Here is a 19,845-nt window from a genome sequence, read left to right on the forward strand (position 1 = left end):
CGGCCTCGAGCAACAGTTAGGTCCCTGTAAATCAGTGAGATATGCAGTGAGAGAAAAAAAGAGAGAGAGAAAGGGGGAGAACTGGTGGCTCTGGGTGCAAAGTTCATCAGTACAAAAGTACAGTGCTGTGGTGAAAAGGATTCTCCTCTGTATTGCTGCTACATAGCTCCCCCTGTCCCCTTAAATCAACCGGAAAAAATAACAAAACCAATACAAAGGAACGGACATGTTAAAAAGTCTCCTTTTTTTTTCCATTTTGCTCGTGTGGAGTTTATGCTGAGTTCCATAGACAAAGGAAGATTAATGCTTTCTGTTCAGGCATGCAATAGGCACCCTGTGGGGTCCTCAGGATTATCAAAAGTTCATACACGCAGGTCTCAGACTGTTCCCTCTATGATATTTACACATCTTACAATGTGTGTTCCTGTATGTGTTTGTGTGAGTGCGTGCTCAGAGTCTTGATCAGGGGAAAGGGTTTCGCTAATGTAAAGCTCTGTGTGTTTCTGTGAGCATGTGTGTGTCTGTGTGTATGTGTGTGCATGTGTAAGTGAGTGTGCATATCAGTTCAGTCTATGTTTGTCTTCTCTGTCTCACACGTGTGTCTCAATGAAGGAGTGTGTGTGAGTCATGAGAGGAGCAGCTAGCGGGGACAGGTCGTCCTGGCCGTTGGTGCCGGGGCTGAGCTGGCAGATGTCTGAGTAGAGATCGCTGTGCCACTGCTTCCACTCTCTGAAGGTCTGGGAGCACAGGCCAGGGTCCTCCAGGAGAGCACAGATTACTGCCAGCTCTGACTCTTTGGCCTGGGGGGGTGGGAGGAGGGGGGAGAAAAGAGACACCAAGAGATTACCACATTGAGTCCTTGCACGTCTAATTCCTCTTTAAATCCCCAAATCTTTGCTGTGTTTGTGACAGAATCCTCTCTTTGTGCTACCTTCAAGGTGCTGCGGAGGGCTCGCACCCGGTGTAGCCTGTCGTTGAGCAGAGGGTCCCTGGCTCTCTGGGTGAAACAGCGTCGAAGCTCTTGCCTGCTACAAGGTCTGGGGTCTCCTAGGGCCGTCAGGTTAGCTTGCTCCAAGGCCCGGTACAGCTGTTCTAGACCATCTAATGGCTCTGGCTCACGGCCCTCTGACACTCGCCGCTCCCTTCCTTCTGACACCCTCCTCTCTCTGCTCTCAACTCTCAATTCCCGCAGGTCTGAGACAGCCAGGAGACGACCAGTAAGAGTCAGATTCAGAACGTACACTGGTGTGCTTAACACTAACACAGGAGAAATACTACTACACAAAATGACGTATTGTTTAATGCTCCTCCTCAGTGGCACCGTGTCCTGCCATTTTCACATAGCAAATGAAATTATGAACATCAGTTAATTCACAGAACTTGGTGTGTTGACAAATGATCTTTTTTCTTTTTACACCCTAACCACTATTGACATATTTTCTGATGTGATATATTTGCATTTAAGTTTCCTGTTCTTCTAACTTATAACTCCATTGTTTTATGAAATCTGTTTTGATGGTTAACCTGACCTGTCATCCTATAACCTATATCTACATGTACCTATACCTACATATCCTATACCCTGTCAGCCTACTGGTGTGTGTGTGTGTACAGTATGTGTGAATATATGTACTGTTTTGGAAAGTTGGGAGGTATAGGTTAGAAAAAAGTAAATATCAGAGACAACCCTAACCCATACACACACACACCACCAGAAAGTATGGAAATTGGGAGAGTGAGGATTCTTAGTGCTGTGTGGAGGCAACTGGACTTGTCTGAAGATGTTTCCTCTCTCATCCAAAAGCCTTCTCACTCTTCTAACAGACTAACGGGGGGTTCCAGACATTTAACTTCTCGTGTGGTCGTTAGCACATTGAGAGTAAGCCAGGACCTATGTGAGTCCTTGAGCCCCCCGCAAAAACCACCACCTTTTCCATCCAATTTACTTGTACTTTAGTGGTAGTAGTGGTAGTGCTCCACTACAACTACAAATGTTATAGCTACAGTTATTTGTTACCTTGGGGATTGAAAGATTAAACCTGTGTATTGTTTAGATTTTCAGAATGTCCTCAGTATTTGTGATCCCACACACAGCACACCCTTTTTTGTAATCCAATAATAGTAAATGCAACAAAAGTGAAGTGGGGTCATAATACTAATCAATTTGTGAAGGTATCAAAGTACAGACTGATCATAAAGCATCATTGTTACACCGGAAGAAGAGAAATTTCAAACGTATATGATCCATGCATTAATAAATATCCTCAATTCTGTTTTTTGTTGTTGTTTTTTTGCCCTAAACTGTAAAGTATATTGAACTTCTTGTTCACACAGCTCTCATGCTAATAGATATAATTATTAAATCTTGTTTTACAGCTGAGGTCTCTTAGACCACAAACCAAAACTGACCTCCAAAATATGCCAACATATCATTTCAAAATTTCCACTAAGGTGGACAATAAAGTTAATCTAAAATTATGTTTAAAATACATTTTCATAGAATTAGTTTGGTCACAGCAGCTGATAAAACAATGTTAGGTGTATTTTTGGGCTGCTAAAGAGGCCCCGGGGTCTCCAGGAGCCACGAGAGACTTTATGAACAAAATATGATGCTCCTCTGTTAAATTACCAAACCAAAGCCCAAACTACCATACTATATTAAAACGATAAAATCTGCTTCCCCTCAAGCAGCTACAACAATAAAATGCTACTTACATGTTATTGCATCACTAATAATAACCCACTAATGTAATATTTAATACTAAAACACTCAGAGGGGCCATAGTTCTGCATTATGGTGACTTTTATGCTTGATGCTTTAAGAATTTTTGCTGATACTGTAATATTTTATTACTTTATTATGAGCATTTCAATGAAGGACTTTATTTTATATGCAGTAAATAGGTCTACTGTAGGTAGGAGATTACAATGGATAGCACAATCTTCTAGAGTCATTTGTTATTTCATAGTTTGTTCTTTCTGTGCATATTATTATTATAATTCAGACTGTGTGCAGTTGCCTTACCCTCCTCACCCTCGAACATATCTGCCGCCTGTCCCTCTGCCTCTTCATCCTCGCTCCTCTCCTCCATATGAGCGGAGGTGTATAGCAGCTTTCCTGGCACTGGGTCCCTGTTCCTGGGCAGACTCTGGCTCCGTTGCTTGTGTGAGCGTCGGTGTGTGTGACTGTGCGTGTGTGGCCCCCGCTCCAGAGGGAAGGGCCCATCCCGCTCCCTGTCCCTCTCTGCGGCGTGGTGTCTCCGTACAGGAAGAGTGGCCTGCCTGCGTCTCTCCGGGGACATGCCCTGTCTGCCCAGGCCTCCGTAGAGCCCCATGTCTCCGGCCATGGTCCCCATTAGGCCTCCGTAGTCACTCTCCCCCGGTGCCGTCTGGAGGAAGTGCAGCCCGGCGCTGGTCAGAGGGGTCTCGATGAGGTCCTGCCAGGATCGACGCTCACGATGGGAAGAGCGGCAGCCAGACGAGTGTGTGCTGGTGCTGCCTGTGCCCGTACCCATGCCCATGCCGTCTCCACGCTGGTCCTCAGCTGAGGAGTGGGAGTGTGTGGACTCGCTGGAGAAGTGTCGGCCGTGCTTGGGCTCCGGGAAGGGGCTAGAAGAGTTGACCTGGGGAGGGAGAGGGGAGGTGGAAGAGACCATCTGTGGAGGGATGGGGGAGGTGGAGGCACTCAGTGGAGGGAGTGGGGACGGAGTGGAGCGCATGAGGCTCATGGAGCTGACTGAGCGGGGCAACTGGTCGTAACTATGGAGGAAGTTAGACTGAAGGGCCCAGGGGTAAGTGAGGTGGACGGAGTTGGTTAGTATGGGGGAGGGAGGACGAGACGAGAGACAGATAAAAGTTGACAGAAAGGTATGAAGGTGTGAGCACAGTTACAAGGAGAAGGTGACCCGCAAAACAAGGGGGAGAAGGACGAGTGCAGGGATGGAGAGAGGAGAAAGAAGAAGAAAGGACAGGAAAGTATAAAGGACAGAAAGAGAGCAAAATATGAGAGCAAAAAAGCTATGAGATGGTAGATGAGTAACTCCAGGAAGGACTGATATGACTGTTGAATGGCTCATTGGGAAAACATGGTACCAATGCCACTGCTCCTTCAAATACATGTCTGAATGCCTAATCTAAAAAAAAGTGTATGTTTTCATATCTATTTTCAGATGCATGGTCAATTGTCTCCACCTAGAGGTGAGATTGTGTATTAGTCCTGGCAAAAGAACACAGAGAAGTGATGGTGTTGGCTGCTTACCGAACCAGATAGTCTCACACTCTGATGTTTTATTAATGCTGAGAGCTCTGGTCTATGCAGCTCTGAAAACTGTGGAGCTTTTAGGAATAAAATATTCCATCAGAATGAAACACTGCAAAGAAATGTTGAGTGAGTGAGTGTGTGTGTGTGTGTGTGTGTGTGTGTGTGTGTGTGTGTGTGTGTGTGTGTGTGTGTGTGTGTGTGTGTGTGTGTGTGTGTGTGTGTGTGTGTGTGTGTGTGTGTGTTGTGTGTGTACTTACTGATGGTGTGCGGTGATAAGTATCACAGAGGGATGAGGGTCCCTCCTGTTTGAGTGTCATTGAGCCGTCGACCTCGTCCTGATCACTCTCACTCCAATAGTCTGATATTGAGATAAGAAAAGAAACACACACATACACATACACACACACTAATGTTAGAGATTCATGGACGAAAAAATAGCCATTTTTTAACCAAGCCAATCGATCCTACCTTCATCAGGACGTGGCACCTTGTCATCTGGTGTGTAGCCAATAGCAGCAAGCCCCAGTCGATTCATCCATCTATGGGAAACAAGTGAAGGGGAGAGGAGAGGTGAGGGAAAGTAATGTGTAGAAACAGTAGCAGAAAGGAGGAGAGGAATGGATGGGCTATACGGGGTAAATGGTAGGTGATGAATAAAAAAACTTTGACTCTAAATAATTCAAGTGGTGTCTCTTAACAGTGTCTAACTGACTCCATCCTCCTGACGACGAGAGGAAAGAATCAAGATAATTAGAGAGATGAATGCAGAAAAAGAGAACTGAGACTCCTCTGTCCCATTGTCTCTCCACACTGAGTCTCAGATGGTGTTCTTTCTCTACATTCACACTTGTCTTCTTCCCATCCCGCTGTCTGTCTTCCCTACAGATCCTGACTTGTCCTCTGCAGACACCTAATAATAAGGTCGCAGCTAAGAATAGAGGCCCGCCCCAGTCCGTGCACGAACAACACAACTGATTTATAATGGTCAACAAATCCCATGTACTATAAATAAAGACTCAAACCAAATGTGAATTCATCTTAATATCAAGTAGGATAAAAGCAACCAGATTTTATGTTGCTGCTGTTGTTCACAACTTTAAAAACACATAATCTAACCATATCATTAAAAAATGTGTGTTTATCCACTGCTGAAAATAGTACCCATCTTATGCATCGTTTCCTCCTGTTTCAGTGATATTTGCTAAAAACTACATGGACATGTTTTGTAGGAAATTATTAAAGGTGTACAGAAAAGAAAACTGAATTTGAGCCCACTCTGGATCATAAAATTAGTGTAATAACTCATCTATCAGACGATGGAGCCCAAACTTTGTGCAAAATTCTATTTTTGAGTAAATCCGGGCTGAAAGTGTGTATTTTTTTTTTCTCGCATTGGATAATGCAGGCGCACGAATTATACGTCAGCCTGTACAGGATTCACCAGCCACTGATATTGGATCCGTCATCCGTCATTCAAACGTCTGAGACACGCACACACACACAAAGCTCGGTCTCGCCCCAAGCTTTGAATATCCCGCCCGCTCGATAACGACCAATCAAATTCGTTTTCCTCACTCGGGTAAACTCGTGTTGCAGCTCGTGACAACTCGGCGCGACAAACAGGACAAACGGCCATTTCTGTACACCTTTAAAAGTTTGGTAAAAATCAAATGTTGACATGTTTTAAAAAGACTGACCTCTGGAGTAAGATGAGTGGCACTGTCCAGTGAACAAACACATTATTGGTTTTGATTTTTAAATATAATTTGTTGATAATAATAAATAAATACACAGTCACATCTGCTTTGTCCTTGTCATATGTTTGTAAGTTTAATCAGTACCCTGAGTACCATTTTTTTCTTTTCTTTGTCCAATGTTAATGTTTTTATTTATTGGTCCATATTGTTTGTCTTTGTTTTGTCTTTCTTTGTATACGTATATAAAAAAGGACAATGAATATGTCATCATGATGCGGAGTGATGTGATGATATCCTGCTAAAATATTAATTAAAAGACTAATTTAAAAAAAGACCTGACCCCTGTCTCGGGTCATGTTTTCTTCCAGGAGCTCTCTGTGTTCAGCTGCATTCATCCTTCTTTCAATTCTGACCAGTCTCCCTGTCCCTGCTGCTGAGAAGCCGAATCAGGCCACATAATCATTTTTCCTCATGCTCTCAGTGTTCTTTAAATACTGTTTGGCAAACTCCAAGTGAGATCTCATGTGCCTTTCACTCTGGCTTCTGTCCAGCCACTTTACTATGAAGGCCTGAATGATGGAGCGTCCTCCCAGCAGGTTTTCTGTAAGAGTCAGCGTTGGGTTCCTGGTCACCTCACTGACCGAGGGCTTTTTTGCTCTGTTAGTTCAGTTGTGGTGGACAGCCCCTCTAGTAAAGGACCTGGTGGTTACAAACTTCCATTTCACAATTACTGAGGCCACTGTGCTCCTGAGAACACTCAAACGTTTAGAAATGATTTTGTACCCTTGATCTGATCTGTGCTTCCTCACAACTTTATCACAGGTCTACTGAGAGTTTCTTGGACTCCATGGCTCAATTTCTGTCCTGGTGTGCAGTGTTAATTGTGGGACTGGTGTGTGCTCTTTCTAAACTATGTCCAGTCAATTCATCTGAATATTTTGTAAATCAAAGGTGTTGAGAAATGACTGTTTGTCCTGTTTGTCGTGCCACGAGTTGCCGCACGTGTTTACCCGAGTAAGGAAAACGAATTTGATTGGTCGTTATCGAGCGGGCGGGATATTCAATGTTTGGGGCGAGACGAGCTCAGTGTGTGTGTGTGTGTGTCTCAGATGTTTGATTGACGGATGACGGATCCAATATCAGTGGCTGATGAATCGTGAGCAGGGTGACGCATAATTTGTGCGCCTGCATTATCCAATGCGAAAAAAAATACCACACTTTCATCCCGGATTTACTCAAAAATAGAATTTTGCACAATTTTCTTTCTTTTTTTTCTGAGGAGGAGGTCTGAGACACCACCTACTGTATTCAACCTACTGTAACTCAACCTCTAACGACTCTCAACGATTGTCGTCCACCAGGGTTTCTCCTGACTGTTGTTCCCCAAGTGGCACAGGACTCTAACAACTGTCACTTGGGAACCCAACAATGGTGAAACCAGTACCTTTGTAAACACACCCACAGGTACTCTGGTGACCACTCCCACAGAGGTTAAATACCTGGGTCTTACTCCACTGTCTTTGTCTAGCTAGTGCGGACTAGTGAGACTTGTTGCGTACAAATTGATGAAGCCCCTTGGATAAGAGGCGAAACGTCTTCCCAGACAAATACAAGTCCAGTTGCCTACGATTCAATTTGTCCAGAAAACAACGATGACCTGGATGAATTAGAATATCCATAGACAATTTTGCACAAAGTTTGGGCTACATCGTCTGATAGATGAGTTATTACACTAATGTTAGGACCCACAGTGGGCTCAAATTCAATTTTCTTTTCTTCACAGCTTTAAACATTTTATCACTATGGGTTACTGATTGTAGATTACTGATTGCCAAAATAACTACGTAAAATTTACTGTGCAAAAAGTGAATGGGTCTCATAAACATATGAAGCTAATGTATGAGACCATTTACTGTATCTACTATCTATTCATATATAGACACAAATGCACACAAACATGTGTGTAACGGTGCGATCACACATTCATCAACACAGTATGGAAGTCAAATATAGCTGGTTAATTACTCTCCCCCAATTATCTCCCCATGTCACTGAGGAGAGGTGTGGATAATTAGAGCTCATCAAATAACACTCCTGCAAATATCACTAAGTTCTCCCTCTTCACACAAGCACACACGTGAGACTAACACATTAACACACACGTACACAGCTCTACATTTAACAACACGGGGCAAGGTTCATGTCTTATTCATGCACAGCGTTGTGTTGGCGGGCTGTTGCCTTGTGCAAACTTGGTTAACTCGTTTAAAGTATTCATGAATGTGACATCCCCAGTCACTAAGTATTGTCCACATTAAGACACAAACACACACGAGAGTCATACAGACACACAATCGCTCACCTGTTCATTTCTTCAAGACAGTCTGTGGCAAAGAAGAAGCTCTTGATTTTGGGATGACAGGCTTTGAAGGCACTGCAGTCAGTCAGGGAGAAGAAGACTGATTAGTGTTTTTGTTTATGCACAGTGGGTTTGTGTACGTTCGTGTTGTGTGGGCGAGCGCAAATGTGCTTGATTAGTAATTTTGGCGACATGTGAGGGACACTCACAATTTCCGTCTGCACTCTATGGCTCGGTCTATTCTGAATTCAGGGAGGCTGATGAAGCCCTCAGCCTTCTCATCCTACAGGCAGAGACAGATGGAGAGTGGAGGTACATCAACACAGAACAAAATGTCACGCATACTGATATACCAATTATATTTGGGATAGTAGTACTCTTGTCAAGCAAATGAAAACAACATATGTTGTTTACATTGACTGGTAACTCCTTTCACTACTACAGAGTTACATAAACAAAACATCATATTCACAGTAAACTGTCAGGTCTGGATCACTTCTTTTTATCATTATACAGTATTATAAACATTTAAGTCAATTCATTGATCCAGATATTTAGACATTTCTCATGTCTTATGTCTTAGAGTCTTACAATGAGTCTCAATTAGGCCAAAATGCTACTGTATGAATATATTAAACAGCTCAAACATTAGAAATTAGAGTGGTTTAAGTTGGTGGATGCATTTATAAGTTGATTGACATTAATAATCAGTATACGTATATCTTTCTAACCAATAATTGTATGGTTGTATGGTATTGTTCAAGATGACAAAGATTTAAAGGGTGGAGTTGTACCAATATGAGAAGTAGCTATTTTTCTTTTTTGTAGTGATATATAGGCCGAATGATTAAATAATCAAGAAAAAATTGGATTATGGATTAATCAACAATAAAAATAATTGTTAATGACATAAAAACAGAAATAACAAACAATTTTTGAATTTGTAAATTCCCAACTTTATCCCAACAATAAGCTTTGGCATCAACAACCATCAAAACCCTCCACTTGATGAATAAGATGGAAACTCCTAAATTATCTGTAATCTTGATATTTAATTAATTTAAAGAATGTTTGGGGTTTTGTTTTTGATGTTTGTGGTTGCTTGTAAAAATTCTCAGATAGAATCTAATTGGGGACATTGCATGGTAAAGTTATGATTTCTAACATGTGCAATATTAATAAGTATTTAAATGCTATCTTAGATGTATACAGTAAAAAAAAGATTGAGGAAATGATCGATTGAGAGATATTTCTGCATGCCCCAAGATTACAGTGTCAGTATCATAATATTTCATGCATTACTCAAGATGACCCTGATGGGGAATACCCCTCAATGCCTATATATTAGCTTTGTGGTTAAAATGAAAATTTAAGCAAACATGTAAAGCAAAAATGCAAAGTTCAAATAATGTAAACATAAAGGGATTCTATTCTGATATTGGACATCAGGATTTGATAATATATAAAAGTGATGCCTTACATTTTGGTTGGTGTACCAGTAGAGGCAGGACTCTTTGAGGATAAACCAGTATTTCCTCCATTTCTGAGTGAAGTAGCCTTTGGCATCCTTCTTCTTCCACAGCCAGCCCTCACAGTCACCATGGCCCAGGTCCTTACAGGAGATTCTCCTTCGACTGGCACTAGTGAGGGAACCTAAGGAGAAAGGTAATATTGATATAAAACCCAGTCTTCACAGGGTTTAAAGCTGGAGTGAGAGAAATTTAGTAAATAAGTACAAGCATGTTTTTAGTGATTCCAGTCTAACAGACTAAATCCAAATGTCTGTACTCTCACTGTAGGATTTCATTCCTGTAAAATCAGCACTGTTGGATCCCTCCAAAGTTAAAGATTTTCAGCCCATCTGCAATTCTGATGAATATACCAGTATTACAGCACTGACAGTGATAAGTTGAGAGTATCCAAAAATAGGAAATGGTCTATCATTGCAAGTACAACGAATGACAAAACAGAGATGGCAGATGTTTTGAAGAAAATCCGTACATGTAAATGTTCTATTTTGCAAGTACAGAGTTATTATTATAGTGTGAACATTGCTGTTTTCATCATGTACTCTGAATGTGGGCTTATCACACTTAAGCATTGTGTTATCACCAAACCTTTTGATATGTCAAGCCATTCTGCCTGTGACGCACACTACAGTGAATACTCACAGAAACTAAAATCTGTCAGGTTTAGACATTTGTGGGGAGTCATACTGTATATACTTGGTGAAACCTTTGAGTCTCTGTTGAGCCACAGGGTAAATACTACAGCAGTACAGCAGTGCCTACCTTTACTTCTCTTTTTGGTTTTCGTTCTTAGAGAGGTGTAATGGAAAGACTACAAGAAAGACAGAAAAAAAGATGTTATCCCCCCCAAAAAAACCTGAAATACACAATTTGTTGGTGTTGATAAAAAAAAGTGTGCAGCCAGTTCGCTCTCTCACTCTTTTTTTTCCCTCTTTAGCTTATTTTCATTTTATCAGGCCAACAGCAGAGAGGATTACAGCCACACAGGGATCACAATACTAAAACTGCTACAGTCGGGAACTGACCTACAACCTGTGCTGAGAACTGAAAGCTGCCACTGAGAAAAATGTCTGTGAATTCTGTGAAGTACATCACATTTGTTACTTTTAGTAGCCTATATCTGAAATAGTTGAATCAGATTGTCAATACTTGAGTCCGAAATTGAAAATGTTATGAGCACTGATGATGAAATGTGCCCACATCAGTCAAATGCTCTGTTGTTTTTAGTCACTCTATTGGCATAACTTTTGCTGAACAGTGGTTAATGTGACCACCAGTGCTAAAGTTTAATGTCGTGTAATAAAACTAACACTTAACTGGACCCAGAGTCTGTACTAATAAATGATCTATCTATCTATCTATCTATCTATCTATCTATCTATCTATCTATCTATCTATCTATCTATCTATCTATCTATCTATCTATCTATCTATCTATTGTAATGGTAAATCTTAATATTCCTTTGTTTTAATCACTTGAGATGTTCCTACACCCTACTTTCCCAGACTTCCTTCTGCAATTGTAAATTCAAGTTCCTTTACACTTGGCAACTTCCCACTTCCTAATTTACACTCAAACCCCTTTGTATTTTAAATTGTATCTCTTAACTCCATACCTTGGGAGACCGGTGATGATACCTTCAAAGGTGAAGGTGTGAAAACACAATCAGGGAAGGGGCCGGCCGAAGGACACAAACACACCCCAGAAGTGGACCTTCCCTCAGCTATAAATGTTTAGGTTTTCCCATTGTCTTGGTCTTTTCTTACCCATCACCCACTTGGATTGGAACTGGCCTTTCCTTGCAAGGAAATAAAATCATGTCCGCCAGCGAAGTCTCTATTTCATTATTCACCAACAGCAAACGGCCAAGAATTTCCACGACACTATCTATCTATCTATCTATCTATCTATCTATCTATCTATCTATCTATCTATCTATCTATCTATCTATCTATCTATCTATCTATCTATCTATCTATCTATCTATCTATCTATCTATCTATCTATCTATCTATCTATCTATCTAAAATAGTTCTGAAGTCAGTAACTCAGTAGCTGTCTGTTACTCAGCATTTGTGAGCTCACGTTAGCACGTTAGCTTCTGGACATACCAGACCAAATATGGCAGCAAAACAGTTAGATGATGAAGCCTATCGTTGCATATGAAATTAACATTTTATTTGTGAAAGAAAGACATCTTATTCTCCCTTTAAAACTTACATTTGAATTGTATTTTATGTTTAGATAATGTCAACAACCTAGCATGTTGTTGTAAAGATTAATGAACAGCCTATGTAGCCTGGTGGCTATAGGTGTTACAGTTTTTCTCAGTCGCTTTGGTGCTATTCTCAGATCAGAATGAAAGTTCTCATAACTATTAGTTCAACCTCCACAACATGTAGTCATTTGTCCACATCATAGTAGCAGTTTCTCCTTCCTCTGAACAAATTGCAAATGCTTTTGGACATGTATCAGTTGCTCTCATACAATTCTCTGCTGTTTTACAACATTATCATTTGTTTATGTCCTGTCAGTCAAAATGAACTATACTTTTGAACGCTGAATAGTCTTTCCCTAAAAAACTAATTGTCCTCATTTCATTGCTTGAGTCATTACATACAAAATTGTTGAACTAGTTTTCAAAATCTGTCAAACTAGTTTTAAATGTTGGGAGAAGCACTGTGAATTCAATTATTGAAACATTTACAGTAAGGAACAACAGGTATGTATGGTATTGGACAGTAATTCAGCACTAAACAATCTGCACTGCTGTCATTGTGTCAGGCCTTACTGTAAGATACAGTGGGACAAGAACTTTTTACATTTACATTTAGACTTACAGCTTCACTAGAGAACAGATTTACTGTATTGTAATGTATTACAGCAACCACAGTAAAGATTTCCCATCTTTACAGTACGGTACTGTACTACAGCATTTTACAAGTAGGAAGCACTTTTACAGTATTGTACACTACAGTAATAATGGTTGATGCAATACATGTACTGTACATTACTGTAATTTTACTCTGCATCACATAGGATTACAAGACAACCTCACAGAGCTGGAAGAGACTGAGCCCTTTTTACTCTGCTACAAGAACAAGACATTTGTGCAATGGTGATTACAAACAATGACATAAGGTTGAAAGAGATACAATGTAAGGATGACATTACTGTATCTTTGGGAATATTGAATCTGTTTCAATCGCTACAATTGACAGAGTGATGTAGATGAAAATGTGACTGGAACATCTGGATGTGCAGGAATGATTTACAGTACTCTGTAGGTTCAGTTACTATATGTACTGCAACATTGTTTACGTAAAGTTGTACCCAAAGAGTGTTTCTTATGTTTGTTGTAGATGACTGTAGTGTATTTTTCCTTTGCACAACGCTGTGAACAAATCAGAATTGCAAAGAGCATATGCAGTAGAAATGTGAAACATACATATTCAGTATCTCCACTAAATACAGTAATGTGTAACTTTACTGTAGTTTTCACATGGCTGTACAAGTAGTGTATAGTGCTGTCTGCATTTTCAGGTAGTATCATCACTTTTTGCATTGGAAAACACTTAGAGAATAAAGTGTCTTAATGAAAACATGACAAAGCCATTTGACCATCTTGTTCATAAACGATGGTGTCAGGACTTCTCATTCTGACGACACTGACAGTTTCATTGACATGAATACTTGCTTTTGAGGGATGGACAATCCATTTTGAGCAAGTGACGCGCTTTTGCAGGTCATCCACTAGGTTTTGCAGTTTGTGATAATTGTTCTGAGAAATGCACTAACTGTTGTGCAAATGTTAAGAGTGATGTGAGAATAGCACCAAAGCGACTGAGAAAAACTGTAACATTATCACAGCTGAATGAGGCTCCTGGCTATTTATCGAGGTGACAAAGATGAATAAGTGCCTGTTTGTAGTCATCCAAGCTGACTCATTGTATGCTACAACTAACAGTGCTTTGAAGAAGAGGCAACAGCTAATGACTAAGGCAGCTTCCCGTGTCACAGTAACCTAAATATGGAAACCAATTTACCTCATCCGACTGTTATCCTTTATTTAATTATCACACTCCTGAATGGACTTAATCTCAGGTGTCTCTCCTACTCTTGTATGACTGTATGTTCAGCCATTATTTGGACACAATTGATCTCCATATAACAGCGGATGTGGTTGCTAGGAGATTGATGATGTAAGTGTGAAGCTTCTAGTGTTACATCAAAATGGGGTTTGAGTCAGAGTGAAAATGTGCTGGACGAGACATTGTTAAAAAATCAGAACCAGTGTGCATAGGTAAAAGAAGCAACACGTACACAGTCAGAGGCGTAACATCTGCTCTCCTACCTTCCTCATGGAGGCCGCTCCTGAGCTCCCTGAGCCCGAGTACCTGTAGACAGACAGACAAGATTAAATATGACCGCAAACAATTTAACTCTTGCAGCTCCAACTATCAGGCAAAAGCATGTGGTCAAACCACAACCAACCACAGATACAGATACAAACTCACCTGTCTGTTGTGTCTGCTCGCAGTGTGTCCGCGCCTCGCTGGTGGACAAAAGGAAAAGGAAACAAAGACTTAATCTTTTGCACATCTGTGTATTTCTTTCAAGCCAAATGTGTAACACCTGATTTGCTACAACACTAATTATATTTTTTCATTCAAACAAACTATACAAGTAAAACTCAGCACAGTGTGTTAGACTGAAAAAAATGACCAGTAAACTACTCAACTGAGGTATAATGTGATGTGACTTCCTGCACATGTATTTAAGGTTTTATATTTGTTTACTTAATAGCTAAGTCTATCTAACCTCACTGTCTCTACTGTCATTAATGTATATCTCTTGAAACAAATAACACAAGACTGTATTAAAAATATACAGTTAAATGTTTCTTTCCTATCATTACTATTTCAGCCACTACTGGTATCTGATCAATTCCATCACCAGCAAACCTTTTTTGGCAGACTGCAGCCAGATGACTATAATTCAATAAGGTGAAGCAATATAAGACAAGTTCATTACAACCAATAAATCAATCATTTCTGGACCACTAATCTCCACAAAATATACTCTGTTGAAAGTGTTTGTGGCATCCATTAACATTTGGGCCTAAATGGACATGGGGCTACTGGATCAAGGAGTCCCAGGATCCTAAAGCTACTATAACTATATGCTTCATATTTTTTAATAATTATATGTCTCTTTAACTGTGTATTGTCACACACTGTGGTAAAATACACAAATTCGAGACAAAGACATGGAGCTCCACAAAGGTTCACAATGAGTTTGTGCAGCATTTTATTTGCCAAAATGTTTTGTATTAATGAAAACGAAACCTACAGAGAGAATGAGTAAGGGGAAAGGAGCAGCCATTAGGGTCAGCATATGCTTGTTAGTGCAGGATAGTATACTTCATGTGCCGCTGAATAGATATGAGTCACCACCATGAGAAACACACAGCTGAGAGGGTTAGAGAGGCCTGGTGTGAGCTAAGCTGTGAATGTGTATGTGTGTTTGCGTGCTCCGTGTTTTAAGCACAGTCTGTCAGTCGCGCTTGTAATTGGTCTGGCTGATGCTGAGTCATACACCTACTCACGGGGATACTTGTTTGTGTATGTGTGTGTGCAAATGTGTGTGTTTGTCCAGAATAAACTCCTATTTAGACTCAGGCGTATCAGAGGAGATGGGGATATTAGGATGAGTTAGGATGAGTCGTGAGATGGCTACCATGCATACAAATGCACTCCTGTGTGCTAGTGTGTATTTGTTTGTGTTTGCTTGTGTGTGTGTGTGCATGTACGTGTGCGCGTGAGAGAGAAAACGCAAAGTTACAGAGGGGCGTGTCTGAGAGTGTCACTGTCATTCTCATAATCCGTGATGTTGGCAGCCATGCAATAACACTTATCATCCTCTCTCTCCTTTGTCTCCTCTAACCGACACACACTCACAGGCAGGCAGGCAGGCACGCACACACGCACACACGCACACACAAACAACAATTTGTGTGAATCTGTGAACATCATGACCTGTCCTACAAACCACAACCAGTCCCCTATTCAAGGACAAAGACATCAACTGTGAGATGAAGAAAGTTGTGTGAGCGAGTGACATAACTGCTCCACTTTGCTCAATCAATCAGGATTAAATCCTTGAAGGTGATTTTAGTGCCACTAATAGTTCATGCTCACAGAAGACATCTTTGAATGCCACAGTCGGGAAAGGCCCAGGGGTAGATAATAAAACATGTTAATGTTATAAGTTACATCAGTTTTACTCCAACAGTGAAAAGTCACAATTAATGTCTTCTGTGAAAAAGAACTTTTAAGCATAAAATATGAAACAATAAACATCTGTGTCCTGCATACCAATAAGAAGAGTAATTCAGTTCACTTTCAGTACTTATTAGTTCCATTCTGATGCCCATTGTATGCCACATTTGCTAGAACCTTCACTGACATGTTTAACTTAGTAACATGTGATTTTATTGTGAAATACTTCTCCATTTCTGCAGACCCCTAATTATTGCATTGGATGCATCTCATAGACTCATCAGTTCAATACTTGCCACTTTTGTGTGGCCTACTGTCTGATATTAAGTATGCATAGCAAAGGCTCAGCTTAAAACATGCTACTCATTAACCAATAGTTCCTACACTTCAATACTGTGCAAATTTTGATATTGCTTTAAAGAATACACCTTGTGTTGTGTTATATTTTGTTGTTAAAAAACAGACAGGAGTTCATGTTTTGGCCTTTTTAAGACTGATTCTTTTGGCAATAAAAGCATTAAAATAACTGAATAACTAAAATTACCAGCCACTGTATTATGTATCGTGGATTTTCTGTTATATACTGTAGTAATAATGATGACTCATTTAAATGGAGACACATTTAACAGGAGAGGGAGATTTCACTATTCCTTTTTTTTGTCTGTGGTTAATACAGCTTTTATGCCAGTAAGTCAGACAAGACAGAGAAAGGGTGTTTTCACACTGGTGCTTTTTAGTCCAATTAAACTGATCCTTGGTTTGTTTTCCCCTAGCTACGATTCATTTGGGCAGGTGTGAAAACAGTAATCACACTTGAGTGTGGACCAAATCAATCACACCAAGACCCCTTCAAGGAATTGGTCTTGATTCATTTGTGAACAAACTCTGGGGTGGTTAGTTTTTGGTGTAAAAGAGTCCTGAACTTGATCCAACCCCACGAGCAGGTGAACTTAGTAAGTACTAACTAACTAGTAACTAAGTTTCATTTCTAACTCATCTGTTAGTGGAGTGATTTGTGAATTGTAATAATGCATCTGTGTGAAAGCAAACCAAGCCCAACGTAGAAAATGACAAGACAAGACAAGTTCACAAACTCTTTAACCGAATTCCACCAGAGCGGGGGAACTTTAGGTGTGACAATGTCTTGAGAGAGGACAGGAGAAGCAAAGGAGACAAAATCGACAGCAAAGATGAGGGAGACCAGGACAGTAGTCGCCGAATATCCAAAGAGGCAGTCGGAAACAAACCTGAAGTCAATGATTTGGGAACCAAGGTAAGTACAACATCTCTTACTTCCATGCAGCATGGTCGACCAACAAAAAGGACTATTTCTATACAAGCCTGTCTGACACTTTTTAATGACTTTAACACTCTTTAACTGCCAATGTGGTATTCTGCTTCGTGTGTGGATTTTATGGCAAACCAAACAGGCAAGAGATCAAAAGGACAGACTCAACACCACAAGTTGGAAGAAAGATTTACATTGTTTTAGGGAGCATGAAAAATCCAGCATGCACAAGGCCTCAGCGATAGGTTGGAAGAGCTTTAAAGACACAAAGGCCCATGGAGACATCACAGAAGAGCTACGAGCTGCAAACATCAGTGAGGTTGTGGATTGTAGGCAGTATCTCAGATATATAGCAGAAGTGACAGCCTCTCAGAAAGAGCAAGGCCTTTTAGGGTCACAATGAAGCACCAGATAGTGACGATGAAGATAAACTGTATGGTGCGTATGCAACTTCTAGTAGAGGTTTTTAGCCTTTCCTGTATCATATGTTTTCAATTACCTCTCACCACCATTCAAAAATGAATATTCAAAGCACCTCTGATGATAAGTTAATGCATGATCTCAGGGAGTATAGGGGAAATCATTTTATCAATAATGGTGGACGAAGCAAAGGATTGTGGTTTGGAGCGGCTTGCATTGTGCTTCTGACATAAGTGAAGCAGTGAGAGGTGTACCACGCTCGATTCAGACCACAGCATCCAGACACACTATCCAGTGCAAAGCCTTTGAACTAAATCTCCTCCTTTGCCCAACCTTGAAGGCAATCCCAGAGGCATGTGACTTATTTGATCTCCTGGGGGGTGCCTACTCTGTCTTTTCCACTTCTCTTGTCCACCACTATAAATTAGAAACCTTCAAGAAGCAACTAAGGGTAGGGGACAGAGAACTTGCCCTGCTATCCAAGACTGACAGTCCGTGCCAGATTGAGACCGAACGTCACTCTACAAAACCTCCCTGCTTTTATCCTGACCCCAAGGAGCATTTCAACACTTCAAGCCAAGGGACTAGAAGGAAAGCTTTCACATTTTGGACACTGCTCTACTTAGTGAGACACATAGTATGCACAGACAGACATGTACAGAAAGAACCAGCTGTGTATCAAAGGGTTGTTCGAACACCCAAGAGTTAAAGACACAATGCAGAACCAAAGTCCCTTGTGAACATCTTGGTATTCATGCAAGGAAACATGGAGGGATCATGTAGTCGAGACATCTTATGGCACCAGGTCAGACCTCACTGGAGTTCACTAGAAGAGCATAAGAACGTGTTTTCTGGAGATGGAAATAAAAATCTCAATGAAAATATAGAGCAGAGCAGTTCTTGAATGTAGAGTCACTCAAACATCTTGCTGAACATTACAGCATCAACCAACAGCCGGAAGAGATTATTATTGCGAAGCATTTCCTTGACAGAAACATAAAAGACACAGTACCCAACAATCAAAGTGTATTCCCTTTTGGGCCATCTTATAAGCTTCTTTGACTGACCCAGTCACCAGCTGCAGTTATGAAAAGCAACATGCACTGACTGCACACATGTACACAATGGAGATGGGCTGATTAATTTGGCCATAAGGTCCATTGAGAGAGATGTTGCTGATTGACGAGGTCAAGAGATTTATGAGGCTAAAAACAAAATGCTACAGTCTTCCACCATCAAAGCACCTAGAACCACAATTACTTCCTTCACTTCTCCTTTTCTCACTAATGCACACAACAAGCATACACACATATCCTCATTTAAAATAAAAATCCAAAGCCTGTACTGTATCTTCACTTCCATTCGTAATGGAGTAGCATAATGATCTGATGAGACTATCAAGTGTGTATTAAATATTAGCAACTACATGGTGTTGGGTTAGGGGTGGGCGATATGGCAAAAATATCATATCACGATTTTTTTTAAATGAAGTCACGATTTCGATTTCATCACGATTTTAAATCGAAAAAAGGAAAAATAGACAATTTAGGCCAAACAACGTAAACATAGTAAAAGGTAAACAACAACACTCTGATAAAGTGCACTCTTGCAACATAAAAGGTAGCTTTCAATAAACATGAAAGTAAAATATTAATGAAGACATTACTGTTTGTTTTATTCAACACAGTCATTTTAACAGGATTTTAAGTTTATCAAAACACTAAATAGCTGATTGAAAAGGGTCAAATAAAGTAACTGTTGTTATCTCTTTTAGCAAACTTTGCAAATGTCCTTTGTTTGCACTTTGCAGCATAGAACTGCAATTTATAGAATGAGCCCCAGACGATCCTACGATCTCTGCACTTTGGCAGATCGTCTACACACTCTAATCCTTCACGATCTAATATCGCCATATCGCCCACCCCTATGTTGGGTCTTAGATTATATAGAGCACAGAGAACATTTTTCTGAAAAGGTCAGTCATTTTTTTTTAACCCTTTCATGTGCAT

At 40.4% G+C, this 19,845-nt stretch overlaps 1 protein-coding gene across 1 annotated transcript in view; it reads right to left on the bottom strand.

The window, feature by feature from the left end:
• Positions 1-290: 290 nt before the first annotated feature.
• Positions 291-19,845, bottom strand: part of LOC310993016 (connector enhancer of kinase suppressor of ras 2) — a 67,465-nt gene continuing 47,910 nt past the window's right edge. The window contains exons 15-25 of the mRNA XM_083981256.1: positions 14,365-14,402; positions 14,202-14,244; positions 10,609-10,657; positions 9,798-9,970; positions 8,527-8,600; positions 8,321-8,392; positions 4,730-4,800; positions 4,519-4,619; positions 3,026-3,776; positions 932-1,194; positions 291-800 (exon numbers count right to left, since the gene is read on the bottom strand). Of these exons, the coding sequence (XP_083837382.1) occupies positions 591-800; positions 932-1,194; positions 3,026-3,776; positions 4,519-4,619; positions 4,730-4,800; positions 8,321-8,392; positions 8,527-8,600; positions 9,798-9,970; positions 10,609-10,657; positions 14,202-14,244; positions 14,365-14,402 (1,845 nt within the window). The 3' untranslated portion in view covers positions 291-590. The remainder of the gene's footprint in view (positions 801-931; positions 1,195-3,025; positions 3,777-4,518; positions 4,620-4,729; positions 4,801-8,320; positions 8,393-8,526; positions 8,601-9,797; positions 9,971-10,608; positions 10,658-14,201; positions 14,245-14,364; positions 14,403-19,845) is intronic.

This window comes from Trachurus trachurus (assembly GCF_905171665.1).
Source record: "Trachurus trachurus genome assembly, chromosome: 10".
NCBI lineage: Eukaryota > Metazoa > Chordata > Actinopteri > Carangiformes > Carangidae > Trachurus > Trachurus trachurus.